At 32.7% G+C, this 18377-nt stretch overlaps 2 protein-coding genes and 1 non-coding gene across 4 annotated transcripts; 2 read left to right on the top strand and 1 right to left on the bottom strand.

The window, feature by feature from the left end:
* Positions 1–2177: 2177 nt before the first annotated feature.
* TRNAE-UUC (transfer RNA glutamic acid (anticodon UUC)) lies at positions 2178–2249 on the top strand. Its single transcript has one exon. It is a non-coding gene; the product is annotated as a tRNA-Glu (tRNA).
* Positions 2250–2851: 602 nt separating this feature from the next.
* On the top strand, positions 2852–4154 carry LOC139885758 (E3 ubiquitin-protein ligase RING1-like). The gene is made up of 2 exons (XM_071869515.1): positions 2852–3662; positions 4075–4154. Exons 1-2 carry the CDS (start codon positions 2852–2854, stop codon positions 4152–4154), a joined length of 891 nt encoding a protein of 296 aa, XP_071725616.1.
* A 420-nt stretch (positions 4155–4574) lies between these two features.
* On the bottom strand, positions 4575–9656 carry LOC139885757 (uncharacterized). Of its 2 annotated transcripts, none has more exons than XM_071869513.1 (5): positions 9287–9656; positions 7839–7948; positions 7126–7497; positions 6453–7017; positions 4575–4947 (listed from the first exon to the last, which is right to left on the bottom strand). In XM_071869513.1, exons 1-4 carry the CDS (start codon positions 9516–9518, stop codon positions 6472–6474), a joined length of 1260 nt encoding a protein of 419 aa, XP_071725614.1. In that variant the 5' UTR covers positions 9519–9656; the 3' UTR covers positions 4575–4947; positions 6453–6471. The 2 variants fall into 2 exon arrangements, with proteins under 2 accessions (XP_071725614.1, XP_071725615.1); XM_071869514.1 differs by having other exon boundaries at positions 4575–4912.
* Between the last annotated feature and the right edge of the window lie 8721 nt (positions 9657–18377).

The raw sequence follows: 18377 nt of genomic DNA, 5'->3' as shown, positions 1-18377 counted from the left end.
GTCTCTTTTTATGACTTCATATGTGACAATGAGTAGATACATAATAATTGGAATACATAAAAAAACTTCTAAATATAAAAATGAACCGTTACGTGTTATTACACCACACAATATAAAACTCGTGAATAGAATAAAATTGGAGGTTCATAACATTGAATAACAATTGATATGAAATTAGCAATTATTTATTAACTATTATAATAAAGATCTGCAACACCACCAAGAGTAGTAAACCTTATAAATTTTTCAAAAACTGTTATCATTTTATTTCCTTAATTTAACTTTAGTTATAAACATTCATTTATAATAAGTAAAATTTATATGTCATAAAATATATGATTAGTTTCAATCTTTTTATTTTTCTTATTATAATTTTGTCATAAATTTAAAATTAAGCTAAGACATAAATAATAACAATAGTTTTAATCTTTTTATTTTCATATTTACATTGATAGATATCGTTATATATATATATATATATATATATATATATATATATATATATATATATATATATATATATATATATATATATATATATATATATATATATATATATATATATATATATATATATATATATATATATATATATATATATATTAATATAAATTAATTAAAGAAACATGATCTATATATTTACATAGATAAAAAAATATTACACCTATAATAATCATACTTATATAAATTATAAGTAAGATGTAATAATAATAATAATAATAATAATAATAATAATAATAATAATAATAATAATAATAATAATTGTTATTGTTAATCATATTTGTAATTATAATTATGAATTATAGCGATAATATATATTAATATATATATATATATATATATATATATATATTAATATAATTATTTATATTAATTAATTAAATAAACATTATCTATATATTTACATGCATAAAAAACGTTACACCTATAATAATCATATACTTATATGAATTATAACTAAATAATAAAATGTAATAATAATAAAATAATAATCGTAATCATATTCATAGTTATAATAATGAATTATAATCATTACAGTAATCACAATCTTAATTAGTAATAATCATATAAGTTATACAAATATACAATATAATAATCATAATTATCATAATATTAACATTAGAAGAGATATTCGGACGAATCGATCTAACATAGAGTCAACCACGTTCTTCTTGCATTGTTCGCGATTTACAATATTTTAAAATTGGTGTTTCTTCGATACCTACAAAAACAAACAAACATATATTATGTTTAATAATATATATATATATATATATATATATATATATATATATATATATATATATATATATATATATATATATTTATATATATTTATATATACGAACTATACCTACTATAATAATATATATATCATTTCTTCTTCTCATCTAAAAAAAATCGAGAATAAAGCATTACTAATATGGTGTGCTCTTTTGTATGATTGATATGAAAAAATGGAATGGAGATGACATATTTATCGGCTAAAGAAAATAATTTATGTTACTTAGAAGATAAAAGGTTTTTATATTTATTAATCATTAATTACTTAAAATTTAATTTATGACGTTTTTATTAAAGAAAATAACTTACATTACTTAGAAGATGAAAGGTTTTTATATTTATTGATCATTAATCACTAAAAATGTATTTATGACGTTTTTATTTAATATGTTCTTTATTTTTTATTTACTTTTTTACCATAATAATTTTTAACCTTTTTACTAGTTTATTAAATTACGGGTAAATTTTATTGAGTTAACCGTATTTAATACACCATACTTATGATTACAGAACTCAATTACTATAGATATATAGATAGATAGATTATTTTTTAGTATATTTGTATTTTGTATATAGTATACGGAGTAAAGTAATAAACAAGAATTAAGGTCTTTGACCTTTTTAACTTACTTCAAGTTTAAAAAGTTACGATCTATTTGATGATACTAAACAAGAATCAAGTCATATTTTGGGGTTGTTGGAATTTCCTTTACAAACTCTATTATTGTTTTTAAATTATTGGAAATATAATAATAATATTAATATAGTATGATATTCGGTGTTAATTTATTATGATAATAACATCATACATTTCAAAGTGGCTAATCAAGGAAATCCATATATCCACTTTTTATTACAGACTTATTATATATGTCTTCAAGAGTAAGCAAAGATCCATTGTCGTCCAGCGGTTAGGATATCTGGCTTTCACCCAGGAGACCCGGGTTCGATTCCCGGCAATGGAATTTTTTTTTTATATATACCATTCTTCAATATTTAATGAGTTATCTAGAATTTTGAATAGTAATATAGTAAAGTAACAATTTATTGTATGTTTTTATTATCAAGTTAATCGACTAATATTAATAAAAACCACATCCTAATGATTAGAATCAAATACTGGAAAATATTTGCTAGTCTTCATTGTTATATATTTATGATTCTTTGTTTCATGTACAATGGCATAGTTGAACTAGTATATACTTCCTCAAGCGTATCAAGGATAAAAGGTGATGATCCTAGGTATCAATAAACCTGTATTCAAATTTAATTATTTTTAAGCTTCATATATTATATATTTGTGTATCAAACCCCATTGATATTAAACTTGTTTTGCAGAAGACCAACTGTGACTTGCTCACACATACTTAACTTTATTAAAAAGTCCTCATGTCATACATATTAAGCAAAATAAAACCATCACACGTTAAGAATCCCTAAACTTTACAACTTGCCAAACCCATCCCTTATTTTCTCCCAATTCTTAAAACACACCCCATATATACAAATTCTTTCTCTTTCACATATTTATTCACAAACTTTCTACCCATTATTTCACTTTCCAAGCATGTCATTGCGACCTCGTCACCGTGTTATTGTTAACGGAAACCAAAGAACGAGAACATATCATTACTATTGGTGTCGACGTTGTCAACAAACGTTTAGAACCAATTCAAATAACTTACCTGAAAATGTTTGTCCGCGATGTTTAGGTATTCTTCCAGATGAACTTGACATACAACGACCAAGACTTACATTAAACATCGCAAACATAGAGCCACCTTTAGCTACACAACTAATTGAAAACTTAGCTCTTTTATTTGACCCGCCCGAATCACCACCACCATTCATTGGACCACAACTTCTTAACCCTGAAACTGATTCAAATTTTATTTTTCAAGTTACTGGCTCTCAACCTCCTCTTGCTCATCAAAATACTGCTTCTGATGAACCATTACCAAATAATATTTTTAACGAAGAACAACCAAATTCAGTAATTGAAGGTTTACCGCTTGTGAGTCTAACTTCGTCTCATTTGGCTAATGAATCTCATTGTCCTGTTTGCAAAGATGAGTTTGAGGTTGGCGAAGATGTAAAGGAGCTACCTTGTAAACATTTTTATCATTCTGATTGTATCGTTCCATGGTTGAACATGCATAATACTTGCCCAGTATGTCGATATGAGATACAAGGCCTCTCAAACACTAATGACCAAACACCTTTTGAAGAAGCTTTTCAAAGACAAGATTATGGAGACAATATTGATATGAATCGCGGTTTAGAACAGTTAATCTCGTTATGGCCTTTTAGAGCTTTCTCAAATTCGACACTTCGACAAGATTATTTTCATCGCAACAATAATCCAAGTTCTCTCTTAGGTCTGTCCATATGAATCTTGAATTTCATTTTTCATACTTATCTTTAAATTCCATTTATTTAAATAATTCTCTTTGAATTGTGTCTGTTTTCTCCTAATTAACTTATCATCAAGTACCAAAGAAGCATTGCTTCAACGGTACCCGTCCCTTTGAAGCCGGGGCCCCTGTTTGGAAGCTACACACAAACAGGGCGCAGGTTCGAGTCCCGGGGGAGCAATTCCCTCGGAGTATGCCTTCGGGTTAGACTCGTGCTTGCCACTCATGGGGTATTCGGTGGAGGTGTTTTACAGGCATCCGGCTATTACGGGGTTGGCTTGGTGGGTTGCCAAAGGCAACACAGGGTTAAGGTGTCCCTGCCAATCTACACTTTTTACACAAACTTATCATCTAATACTCTTATGTATGTTTGCAGATAGAATTGGTGACACACTTGGTTCAGTTTATGAATTCTTATTTGATTTGGTATCACCTTTTAGAAACAATATATATTAAGGTGATTCATATGCAAACATGTTCATTAAACAAACAATAAGTTAAATCTCTCATTGTAACTGAATTGAATATTACTTTATATGTGAGAATGTTATGATTTCCTTGTTAATATATGTTCTCTCAGTTGATTGTTTCTCTGGTGAAATTCTAATTTTATGTGTCCGTTATATGAGAATGCTATTTAGTCTTCAAACATAGCCTACTTCTTGTTGGGGCTCTTATATCCTCACAAGAGTTCTCGGTTAAGGCGCGAACATCTGAGTAAAAAATCTTCTCTCCAGAGTCCATATAAGATGAACATGAACAGAGAAAACCTTATCTAGTTTTTCTAAATGACATTTTGAACGATTTGTCGATATCGTGAGTACAAGAGAAGAACGAATCCAAGTATTATGTATGCAATGTGAAGTACCATTAAACTACTTGAGTTTTATATAGTAGTAATTAGACATATCACTATTTCACAAGATAAAGTTGTGATTTAGTTTCTATAGCCCAAAAGCAACCAAATTTAAGCTACACCTTCTATTATAATTCAAAAGCACGGCATGGACGCCTCTCGATTATCGGCCATCTCAAAGAAACAATTCCCTTGGGGAAATATTTAACGTGAAACATAAAACGGCCCGCCACCGTTCGGCTTTGACCTTTATGTACAATCTGTGTGTGTATCGATGTGTGTTTGTGTGTGTATGTCAGTGCTGGGGTCAGCTTGCTATGAAGTTTGTAGTGCCATGAGCGTGAAGAAGAAAAGAGGCCTGCGAATCACGTTAACATGATCTAAATCCTGATGCTGTAAAGATACATAAGAAAAAATCATTAGGATCCACTAAATGATCAATTAAAAGAGCCTAACTACAACATTCACAACACAACCACAGGTCATAAGGCTTATGCTATTAAGTAGTATTAAACTAACACAATCATAAACCATTCATTGAAAATTGTAATAATTTGAAAATCTGCAGACTCAAAGTTGCATGCTGCAACAAAATTGTCGCAGGCGGCAACAATTGGTGCTGCGATTTTCTTTATTGCAGGTGATTGTTGGGGGATAAAATAACAAATTTTATCATAAACTTAGAGCTGAAAATCTTGACCCATTTACCTAAAATGGGTTTATATCCTCAGAGTGTGTACCCGAAAGCTTACAACCACAAAAATTGATTTATTAGGCAAAGTACTATTAATGATATAAGATTCAGAATTTTGAAAACTTTAAAACATGCCTAAACTGTTGGAACCTAAGCAATAAACATTTCGGTATGCGTAACATTTGGTCGTGAATAAAAGCACCTAAAGAGGAATTGGCGAAAAAAATTGAAAGACGACCAATAGACTTGGATATGTAAAAAAAGTTTGGTTTTTCAGCCACGAATGGTGGAACTTTCTGTATCCCACTAGGTGACTTTATCTTATGATCATGATGTAGAAACAAAGATAACATTTTCTAGTCATGTGCCATTCTTTTGGAAACTAGAAAGCACATTCCATCACGAATCCATGATAATATAAGTATAAATAATCAGAATAACGTATCAATTGCAGACTTTAGATCAACTAGCAATTAAAGAATCCTTAATTTTGAACGGGTCGAATGGGTTAAATTTAAATTACAACTAAGAAAGGATCACAAGGTCAAGTGGGTTTTAAAGGTGATCCAAAATGTATTCAAATGCAATTGAACATCTTAAGTTACCTTAATGAAAAAATTTGGAAGTATTTATTAGACCTTATATATGTGTATATTTGTATAGCCCATATTGGATTTGTTAGATATGGGTTATACAAATATACACACATATACGGTCCAATAGTATTATTCTAATAGTATAGTTTTTGTGACATTATATATAGCATTTTTCTACCGCCAACCCCTAGGGATGTTGTTAAGGTGCATTAATGTGTTGTACAAATGGTTAATGTTGACTACATGGCGGTTATTCAAAAGTACAAGTCTTTTTTGCACCTTAACTTTTTTGCACCTTAACGACAGCCCATAGGGCCGTCGTTAGAAAAACCCTTATACTACACAAATAATTTATGAAACAATTAAATATGGAGAATAAAAAGCGATTGTCGATCCAACCCAACCTGGCCCATTTATCCACCACTTTGATCATCACTTTGACAAAAAAGCATTACAACCCATTACCCAATTTCCCCGACCCTCCCATTGTGAGTCCTCTACTGTTATGGCAATGTTTTTCTTAGCTAGTTACACCCATTACAGGGTAACTACAGAAATATAACATCATAGACAATACGAGAGTGAAAAAGATCAAAGAAGGAGCTTACAAGACACGTATGCTGAGACCTAAACTGGTGGAGGTGCTGAACCCTTATAATCTTCTTTCTCTCGATCAAGGGGCATTTTTGTCTTTTGATATGTGGGTGGTGGGCTATTAGAATGATGACGTGGCAGTGGCAGGTACGTTGGTGGTCGGCCTGGAAAGATTTTGAACCCATCACAAGGTGACGGGGCATGTGGAAGAGGTGGTGAAGATTTTTCATGCCCAATTTTGGGAGACAAGTGTGATGAATGCTGAGGTGGCGAAAAAGCAGGGTACGGTGAAATAATGGGTCCCTCATGATCTTCTAATTCCGGAGATGGAGAAGGAGATGGGGTAGGTGCATCGAGCGTATAATACAGATAAGAAGATAAACTGATTTCCTTAACTTTGCCAAAAATTGAATGATCAAGGCCGAGATTTCTTGTATCGGACGATTGTGTAATCGTTTGTGCTAATTGCTTTAATCTTAGCGGCACGAGGTTACCTAAATCTGAGACGATTGATGCCTGCACTGTAACTGGAGAGTCACTTGTTGAACCAGCTTTGTTGGTTACTTGAACATATACACTCTACGAAAGAAAGTTATAAGATTTATTACTATTTTATTAATAAAACATAAACACGAAACTAAAACCAATAGCAGAATGAGCGTAACAGTTCAAGGAAACAATTTGTACCTCATAAGGCTTTAGGTACAATCCTGTTTTTAGTTGTTCCTGTAGCTCACCGAAGTTTTCTACTATTTCACGCACAGAATTAGGAAGGGTAAAATTGAATAAGGCTTGTTTTAGCATCCACAACGATGGAGGTTGCTTAGGGATGACTGTAATTCCACCAGGAAACTTAAGAATATCAAAAAACGATGGCTGCCCGAAAATGGATGTGGTCAAAGTTAAGTTTGACCTTTGAGTGAACAGGTCAACTAACGACGATCTCAACATACTTAAAGACACGGGATTTATTGTAGAGTTTATGGGATCTGAAAGAACACTAAACACCACATGGGTCGAATTAGATCCACTTGCTTTGTGCATGGATAAAATAGTAACCTGTAAAATACCATGACCATTTAAGATGAATTTTCTTCAAGTACAGTTATAATGCATTCAAATACATATTTAGAAGGATTATATTAGAAGTGGGAAAAAAGAAATGGGCTTATTTTTTTATATCTAACGGTCGAACAGGTAAAGAAATAATATTTTGCATAAAATGAAACGAGTCAAATGGGCAAGAAGCCGCACAATGTGCATCCTAATGCATGAAACCTCCTAAATCATTTTATCATTTTATTATATATAAGAAATTTTAACATTTTGGACAAATCCAGCCCGGTTCGACCCGTTTTGGAATGTTATACGGAAAGTGGAAATAAACTTGGTCAACTAACCTGTGTGTGAGGAACACCTATTTCTGCGTAAACATCATACTCTAGTCTCGTTATTTGAGGAAGAAGATATGAAACGGGCTTTTGTAGTCTGAAGTATGCTTGTATCGTGGCTGAGTTAACCAAAAACGTCCTTCAGTACTTCCATATCCATAGTAATATTAATATTAATAAGCATTTTAAAAGAAAGATACAAGTATTGCTTAAGGTGAAAACTAATATAAAGACGGCTCATCTAAATTGGAGAAAACTAAAAGTTAAGGGCTCCTGGTTCTTATTTGTAAACCAAATCGAAAATAGAGCCACACGAACTCTAAACATCTCCCTAAGAAAAAACGCAACTAAAATATGAATAATGACAATTCACAATGATTTGAGCAAACATTTTCTTGAACTGAACGGCCTAACAAAAGATGTTCTTTATTATTATTATCATATAACAAAAGATCTACACAATCAACACTTACAAGAACTTATTATTAAAATCATGTTTTCCATCGAATATTTGAATGTTAGAACTCAAGTGTTACTACAAAGAACTAAGCTTTTTGTGTTTGAAAGTGTTTGAAAGTTATATAAGAAGACATGGTCTGGAAATTAGTTGCAAAACATTATTTTGATCCATAAGCTACTTAGTAGCAATCATCCACAGTCACTTAAACAAATGCATAGAGTTCTGAATTAAAAATTGGCTTGTTACTTTGAATACTTTTAATGTCATAAGACTGTATGTATCGGTTTGCTTATGGGGCGTTGCAAGCCCACGTGGCACCCAACCAACACCATAAATTGCAAGTATCAATGCGTGGGTTGGGGGTATTTTACCTCTGTCAGTTGCCAAGCAACGTACCAAGCAACGTGCGTTGCCAATTTTTTTTTATTTTTATTTTTATTTTAAAAATGTTATTTTTATCCTCTTTTAATATTTAACCCAATTATATTTTATCACATCATCAAAAAAACTCTTAACCCACACCATAAACCCACACCACCACTACTCCACAAACATAAACCACACGTCCTAGTCATCAAAAAGCAACTCACGCCCTCGACCCACGCCCCCAACCACTACAAGTGGTCTAATAGACAGTTCCAGATCATCACCTAACCATCAAATCAGAAACTAAATATTTATATAAAAAAAAAAAAGCATGAATACTCATCAACCAATTCCAGCAAAATATATTAATTTACAAGTTACTAAAATACGGAGTATACAATAAAATAAAAAATAATCTTGGGAAAAGTAGATCCAATCTGCAAACAATTAAAGAAATTTACCATAATTTGAATTCATCCAAGTACTTAATTTAGCAAAATAACATTAATTTTAAATCCACTGTCTCATAATCATCATATATCAAATAGTAATCAACTAATCATGAATTCATAATTCATAATATAATATAAATAAAGCAAAATAACAATAGAATTCAGAACTACATGCATACCACTGTTCTTGATTGAATCTTTTGCATCAAACCCAATTTGTGTATGGTGCAATTGAAAGATTGAAAAAACAGATGTGAGAAGTACAGCAACACTGAGAAACAAAACAAGAACACACTTGAAACTCAACAATTGGGTGATTACTGAGGAACCCAAATCAAACAAAAAACTTCCATCATGATTCTGTTCTTGTTGTTGGTTGTCAATTGGTAATTGGGGTTCAGATTTACCCATTTGCAAAGCATCTGTGCACACCTAACTCAATAAAGTTTCAAACTTTTTTATTTTTTAAATAAGGGAAATTGATTGAATTTGAAGATGTGTAGGTAAAGATGATGATGAGAGACTAACTTACAACTTTTGATAGGTATACTTACATTCTGTTTGTATGTAATGTGGTTGTTGTTAATTTTAATGTTAAATGTATGTTTGGCACAACTGTAACTAGCACTCAGGAGGAAGCATCTGATACCACTTCAACTATTTTTGGGTTTTCTAATTATTTTTTATAATGCTTTTAAAAATATTTCAAATATTTCTTCCATGTGGGATTGTAAATTTTTTTTTTTCAAAAAAAAAAAAAAATGTGGGATTGTAATTGGAGGATGTGGTGAAGTTACAAAAAGTACCCATCTTTTAGTGTTAATTAAAATACTTACCCTGAGGTTTTTATCAGTTTGTTTTCGTTGTTATGGTTCATTTACGACTTTTATATTCACTTTTTTTTTGTTATTAGAACAATTGTTTGTTATTGTCTTTTTGAATGTTGTAACCATTTGAATAATTACATGTTATTTGCCGTATATTATGTGATAAAATGTTATCCTACTATTAGGGAAGGATGAATAAAATATTTGTTATGCCTTATATATATAAAAAAAAAAGTTCTTAATCCCAATTGTTATGCTAATGTTGTTTATCACTTTGTTGTTGTATGCATGTATACGTTTCTTGGTTATCAATTAAAGCATGCTAATCATATAAAATGAGAGATCATATGAAATGTAAGTTACAAATCGATCACTTTAAATTTTTATTTTCAAGATAAAATTTTCACATTTTAATTTTTGAAAACATGTTGTCTTATGTTTCATAGTAGCATATGTAGTAATGAATAACGTCTTTAAAAATTTTTGATTTTGATAAGCTAATAGTTCATAGCGTAACAAAGTTATATGAAAAGTCTAGAACATGTCATGTTAAGTTTGAAATTTTGATCGTAAAAAAAGTTTAAAGATGTGTAAGTTATGTGATTTGTGATAACTATGAGGGTAAAATTGTAAGATAGTGTTCTCTTCATTTTTTATTTTTTTTTAAGTTTGTTTTAAAGATAATTTTTTATTTTTTTTTAAGTTTGTTTTAAAGATAAAGATAAAGATAAACAATAATATTAATATTAATATTCAAAATTAAATACTAACTTTACTAATTTACTCTTAATTTATTTTTGTAATAGAAAATTGTGTAACATTATGGTAAAACTGTTATCTTTCTCTTACATAATGTTGTCATATGTTTCACATTTTAATTTTTGAAAAACATGTTGTCCTATGTTTCATAGTCGCATATGTAGTAATGAAGAATGTCTTTAAAGTTTTTTGATATTTATAAGCTAAAAGTTCATAGCATAATAAAGTTATATGAAAAGTCTGGTACATGTCATGTTAAGTTTGAAAATTTATAGTAAAAAAGTTTAAAGATGTGTAACTTATATGATTGTCATAACTACGAGGGTAAAATTGTAAGATTGTGTTCCATTCGTTTTTTTTAGTTTGTTTTAAAGATAAAGATAGACATTAATATTAATATTAATATTAATATTAATATTAATATTCAAACTAGCTTAATGCCCGCGAATTCGCGGGCTTTTTGTAGGGGTCAAATCGAAATTGTATATGCTCAAGTAAAAGGATTATATAGTACAAATCAATATAAAAACATATAAATTATCTATTAATGTTTTCATAATCTAGTTTAAGAACTGCTAAATCCGTGCAATTTTTTAGAGGGACTTCTGAATAATATTGATAATGCTAATCACTTACTACTAAAAATTGATTTTAGAAACTACAATTATAACCATAAACCATATCTGAATAAGTTGTACCAATGATCATATGCTTTTCTTTCACAAATCTTTCAGTATTATGGTACAAAAATATAAATAAAACAAAACCCACGAACACGACACGGTGTTCGATCTTTCATTATTAGATCCTCAACCACTGGAAAAAAGTCCATTGAAGCTCGAATGTTACTGTGTTAGACTCTACCATCGCATAGCATGAATTATAACAAAATATCACTTCTAATTACATATGATAAAACATAAGCCTTTTGAAAGAAGAGTATTATCAATTTAGTTCCTCGTATATGTTAACATAAATTAGCATCATATGTAACAATATAAATATAAAGACAGTTGAGTCACAAATTGCAAACTCGAGACTTTAAGAAGAAGATAGAAAATATAACAATACCATATGCCTCCTTAAAATTCACCACCTAGAAAAGATTATTAAATATTATTTCCTCGATAATTATATATCAAGCCTGCTAAATGTGGGTATACTATGGTAAAAATCTTGTAAGGATCGTATAGCCCAAACACAATGTCCTGCAATATAAGCCCAAGAGTCCATCCTTTTCTAAAACCAATTGGTATTAGAGGGACTTCCCCTTAGACTTATATAAGTACATTTGTTTTTGTCTCCCTCCTATGTGGGATAGGTTTGCACCCCAACAATCCTCCCCTCAAACCGAAGACCACATCACCGAGCCTCTCCTTTAACGATACTCCTGCCATCTTATATCACCGGTCTCTTTTCTTTCACTTTTCTTTCACTACCGGGACACGCCTCTTATACCGCCGATCTCTTTCTTTCACTTTTCTTTCACCATCGGGACACGCCGCACTTCCACGCCTTGGGAAGGAAGACTTTCGATATAAGGCACCATGGCTCCATTATCGTTGGCAAACTGAGGGGTGTGCCATGTCGCACCGTGCGGTTAAGGGTGCGCCACCACTACGTTATTCAACACATCGGGCTATAGCCTAGCTCTGATACCACTTGTAAGGATCGTATAGCCCAAACACAATGTCCTGCAATATAAGCCCAAGAGTCCATCCTTTTCTAAAACCAATTGGTATTAGAGGGACTTCCCCTTAGACTTATATAAGTACATTTGTTTTTGTCTCACTCCTATGTGGGATAAGTTTGCACCCAAACAAAAAATGCATCACATTGAATTAGCGTTAAAAACACTTTGTGTGACTTTCAACCCAATTTGATACCCATTCGTTCTTACCTATAGTTATTAAAGTTACCTACCAGAGTTGCTAATGCCTCCGTATACATTCAAAACATGTATTATATCTTTCATATATAAGCTTAAAAAATTCTCATTGATTACAATAAAACAACTCTTGAGATAATCATGTATATTTTCATAAGTTGAACTCTACATAACCGTTCTTATGATTTGCACATTACAAAGAAGACCTACTTAATACTTGACTCGCAGTTACAGACGGGAACACTCTCCCAACACCAACAACATCAGTTGGTTCACGAAAAACACTACCAGTACAACTACCATTTTGTCGTTTCCTTTTATTCGGCATAATATTCATCAAAACTAATACAATAAAACATAACATATTGGAAATCATAATCAAAAACTTTGTAAGTACACATTCATTGCCTTAGAATGATTGATTCGTATGGCTGAAAATGATAATTTCAAAGGGAGCTGTTTTCTTCTAAGTGTGAACGGTATCAAATATTAATATTGTTTAACTTATTATACACTATAGCCACAAACGCATACCAGTCACAAAGAACAATCAATATCTATCTATAGTTGCATATATACTAAAGAAATTAAGCACATACAGATTGAGATTTGATTAAACCCAACAACAATAATTAAGCAACTTTAATTATCATTGTAAAAAGCAATGGATAGTAGCAACAAATATATATTAGCACAACCTAATTATCAGCCTAACTAATCATCACCGATTGATGTAATTCAAGAATTAGTAACCTTTATACAAAGTATAAACAAATATAACATAATCAAAGAATGACACTAACAGTACAAACAAAAACTGCAATACATACAACAATAGAAAACACCTTAACAACATTCAAAATATCTAAATCAAACAATAAAAAGATACCATAATAATCATTGAAATAACAGACCTCCATAATAAAGTTTCTAATGTTAAAAACCTTAGTGTACAGTTTTAACACATATGAATAACCACAATCTTAACACAAACAACCACAATCTTAATTTGTAATACAAAACTTATAATACATAGCATACAGCTTTTAAAGTTAAAAACTTTAGCATACAATTTCATTACATATAAAACTTTAGAATACAACACATATGTTCACATGCAAACTCTTTAAATTCATGCATATGTTCACATATATGTACGCATTACCTGATAAACTGTAGAAATCAAACTAAAGAGCATTCAATCACATTACCAAATAACAATCACAAACTACTACATACAATATTAATCATATTTTACAACCGAAAGTTTAACATCCAAAGCTTTAATCTACGCTTACCCTTTTTTAGTACATAAAACCATAAAAAAACATTGGAAGTAAAAACAAAAAATAACCACAATGTTGAGATAAATACATTCAGGCTGAAACAAATAAAAAGCAAAATTAACATTCTGTTACCAAAATTTTTTTGAAACATATCATTTTTTTTTTTTTTTTTTTTTTGTTGAAAGGCAAGGTTAGTTGTTAGACTCGAACCTGGGTCACTCTTGAAGATGTAATTCGGACCTTAGATCATACGTTGTATCTAGATTAATGGCGGAAACACTAATTAGAATGAGTCGAATACATATTAGACTAACGGGATCAAATTAACCAATGAATAATTGATAGAATTGATGCCTAAGACTGTGTATTCGGTTGGTAAGGGTTTTGGGACGATTAGCAGCAAGTAATACGACGGCCTAAGGGTTTATGGTGTGTAGCCTAACACAAAACCACGAAACCCGTATTTATACTAAATACAGTGACCATCGGCCGGTGGTCTGGGACCTTCGGCCGATGGTGACAGTCCCTCGACCGATGGTCCCTACCATCGGTCGATGGTCTTGAGCAGCCAACCGACTGCTTGACCTATTCACGACATTATACTAAGCATCATAAACACAAAGTATAAGTGTCCACGTACATATATGACTGAAATATCAAGTACATAACAAATAGAACAATAAACGTAATAGAACTCGGGATTTATGCACCAACAAACTCCCCCTAAGACCTAGTTCTATTCCATAAGACTTCAGTCATCATACGGATCGATCACCATGTTGTTCAAGTAGCACAGCTTAGCCACTTTAACATACTGTTCAGCCTGTACCCTGTTTTCACGACGATAAAGCATACGGTTATAGTACAAAGTAAAAATATCAGCTTCGGTACAGTTCCTTAACCAGATCGGATCCAACACACGAATACAATCGATATCATCTTCCTTCAGCTTATCTAAAACAATCACAGCTTCCTCAGAACGATCATCATAAAACCACCAACGAAATCTCTGACTCCAATTCTGCGGCAATTTTCTTAACGGAACCTTCTTCATAGTCTTTGCCGGCTTATACTTCAAAATTTGTCGAGATACTCCACTAATAGGATCAACCCTGTACTTAATCCTCGGATACTGTGGTCTAAAATCCTTCCAGTTATTCGAATTGTACGCGATTCGAATTTTCTTAACCAACAATGATGAGCGATCGTTCATTCCACAATACAACATCTTTAACCTGGCAATCTGCATAAGCTCAAAATACGGCAGTGACTTGAACTCATGACCATGTTTGATGTAGTCAACTCCAAACTCTCGTTTAATTGCAAACATGTTGAATTCTTCAATGTATGCCCAGGCCAAGATCCTTCCTTTCGCACCTTTCCTCAAATTTATCATCTTCAAATACTTTGGCTCAAGCTTCGGTTTTTCACAATACTTTCGAATCCTCAAGATATCACGCCAGTCAGCTTCTAACTTCGCAGCAACCTCATCATTATACTTGACTGGCAAGAACCCTTCAGGCAAAACCTCAGTTCTCTCTTTCTCTTTACACCTTCGATTCAAAACTTCGTCATCTGTTCTAAACAACTCCTCAAAACCAGGAAGATCTTCATTCCTATCATTCATATACGTAGGATATTCTTCAAAAGTAACATCTTCCATTAAACCATCAACTTCCCCATCATCGATATCCTTAGAAATCTCAGGGCCAAAAGAATCATCCTCTGATGGAGGATCATCGAACTGTGCGTCAGCAGCTTTAGCTTCTTCTTGCTCTAGACGCACCAGCTCGTCCAGCTCAGCTCTGGTGAAGTTGTGAGGGATCTCCCCCTCCTCTAAATCATCATAAACAACAGAATGCTTGAGCTCATCCTGTTTAGACAAGAATTCACTAAAACTATAATCAATTTGTAAAGGAATTACTGACAGTGCTGTTTCTTTTGAAGTACCAGGAGCCACCACCATTTGAACATCAGTTTCTCCCTCTGGCAATTCAACCAGATCAAACTTCTCTTCCCAAGCAGTAATCCTAGCCAAAGCTGACTCTGCCACCTCTCTAGCTTCAGAAGCTTCTTTCTTTGCAGCAGTTAACAACAATGATTGATCACCAACTTTCTTTTGTAACAAATCAACCTGAGTTCTCAACCTAGTAACATCCTCAGTTTTCACACGATTCTCTTCTCTCAACTCCTCCACTTTCTCATCCATATCCTTCTTCATTCTCAGATTATCAGCCATAGCTTGAACATACAAATCATTCAGATTCTGAAGCGCAGATGAACTAACTCCTCCTTCTGCTCCTGTATGTGGTGCCTCCGGAGTTGGAGTAGACACAGTCTCTTGAGACAATTGTTGAACAATTGGCGGTGATTGATGTTGCGGTTGAGTTTGTTGCCGTGGCTGACTTTGTTGCTGTTGTTGACTTTGTGCTTGAGTAGGTGCAGTTCTTTGTGTAGCACCTGTAGCAGAACCACCTGGATTCTTCAAAACCAACTTAAACCTCTTGCTCGGTCTCATCTTTGTTGAAACCTGAGAACCTTCATCTTCTACCAGACGTCTCCTCTCACCTCTAGGAGCTTCTTCACCAGTACCAGTATTAACATCAACGGGCTCATCAGCCAAACCTCGAGTACTAGAACCACCTGTACCCTGAGTATTCATCGGCTGATCAACCTCTTCATCACTGTTTGCTAGCTCAAAATTAGGCTCATGACCAGATAGACTGTTCTCATTCCTCCACTTCTTGCCTGGTGGACATTGATAATCTTCCCTCGCAAGATGACACACCAGCTTTCCATCACTAGCACTCTTCTTCTGATTTAATCGATTAAACGTAAGATCAGTCATATGTTTCAGCTTGATGACGTCCTTCTTTGATCTCGGTAGATCCATAGTTTGAGCATTAATCATTATCTGCAGGAACCTCGGATAAATCAAGTATTGTAGGCTCGTAACATTCTCCATCAACAGATCAAAGATAACACCCGAAAAATTGAAATCAGCTTTCAGAATCAAGGCAGCAAACATTCCCTGATAAATCTCACTCAGCTCATCAAATCCGCCTTGTAACGTACTCAAACACTTAACAATCACTAAAGACAGATATCTGTACGGTGGAGTAAATCCGCTTCTTTTGATCGTAGCACGTGTAATATCACCAGCATACTCACATCTCAGCACACATCCAGTAATCTTAGTCTTCGACAGTCTCTTGGGTATTTTCTCATCATCCTCAAATAAAAACGTGTTCCGTATAGTATACTCAGATATCTTAACCTCTTGATCACATACTCGACTTACTATCACAGGCTTATTATCAACAGTTTCCACTCTAGCGTTAGCCCAGAATTCTCTCTGATGAGAATAGTAAGCAGTACATGGCATTGACACCGCAGCAAATATCCTTGAACGTTTCAAAAATTCAATCACAGTCTTGTACTTGCTAGCATTTGGACCTTTGTCATTTAGACACGCCATCAGATTAGAGTTAGGGCTCGCCTTCAACCCTGGAAGACTAGCAGATGTGGGTCCCCCTGATGATTCAGTCTCAGAACTGTGGACAGCTTGTTCTTGATCCATTTGTGCACCTGACATGATTAACAAAAACTGCAAACACAATTCTTAATCAGCGTTAAATTCATGAGTAATTAAGTATCACTGATTTATCATCACAGAACATATCACATTAATATGATCACGGTTACATAATCACATGTTCAAAGTTAGATCATTACAGACATAAGATACCGTATCAATGCTAACAGGCTAGCATTATCAAATTACACAATAATCTGAAAATAATCAAACATAAACATAACATCAGAATCAATCATCCCATTATGGGATCCTCTGGCACTAACTTTTCTTCATGTTGAATCACACCAAGTTTCTCAAACAAGTTATACAGTAAAGCTGCATATGGGAATGGTTCTTCTGATTCAAGAAAATCTTTCATCACATGAATGAGAAAGTGTCCCACATTCACTTGAATACCCTCTAGTAGGCAATATAGAAACAAGACTTCAGTACCAGACAGCAAATGATCTCCTTCTCTCCTAAAAGTCACATTTCTTTTGATGATTCTCAAATGTATCTCATATTGTGGCAAGATATCTTCATCACTAACCTCAACTCTACCAGTATACACTACCTTCTCTGGCTTGCATATCCTAACAATAACATCTGACAATCTGAATCTACTGGGAATCTTTCTGATATCTTTGCTAGGGTACAGTATCTTAACCCCAGTATGAGGAACGTTTAACAGGTTTGAGAATTCCTCTAAAGTCCACCTATACTGTTGATTAAATAGACCCGAGTGTACAAACTTCTTCTTACCATCCTCTAAAGCAACATTGGCGTAAAATTCTCTAAGTAGAGCAGGACAGTAATAATCCCCAATATCTATGAAAGCCTGACACCCAATCTGTTCCCAAGGACTATAAGTCTGTCGAGTCGCAATGACCTTTTGTTCTACTAAGATTGGTCGATATCTAGCTAGGATTCTCC

The sequence above is a fragment of the Rutidosis leptorrhynchoides genome, chromosome 1 (assembly GCF_046630445.1).
Source record: "Rutidosis leptorrhynchoides isolate AG116_Rl617_1_P2 chromosome 1, CSIRO_AGI_Rlap_v1, whole genome shotgun sequence".
NCBI classification, from domain to species: domain Eukaryota; kingdom Viridiplantae; phylum Streptophyta; class Magnoliopsida; order Asterales; family Asteraceae; genus Rutidosis; species Rutidosis leptorrhynchoides.
This window is presented reverse-complemented; position numbering and strand designations above follow the sequence as displayed.

Bases quoted from the DNA above. Each gene is read 5' to 3' on its own strand.
- LOC139885758 (XM_071869515.1), top strand. From the start codon at position 2,852: ATGTCATTGCGACCTCGTCACCGTGTTATTGTTAACGGAAACCAAAGA. The intron at 3,663-4,074 runs GTCTGTCCATAT...GTATGTTTGCAG, and splicing joins TAATCCAAGTTCTCTCTTAG to ATAGAATTGGTGACACACTT.
- LOC139885757 (XM_071869513.1), bottom strand. From the start codon at position 9,518: ATGGGTAAATCTGAACCCCAATTACCAATTGACAACCAACAACAAGAA. The intron at 7,498-7,838 runs GTTAGTTGACCA...GGTATTTTACAG, and splicing joins TAGGTGTTCCTCACACACAG to GTTACTATTTTATCCATGCA. The intron at 7,018-7,125 runs GTACAAATTGTT...TTTCTTTCGTAG, and splicing joins TGTACCTAAAGCCTTATGAG to AGTGTATATGTTCAAGTAAC.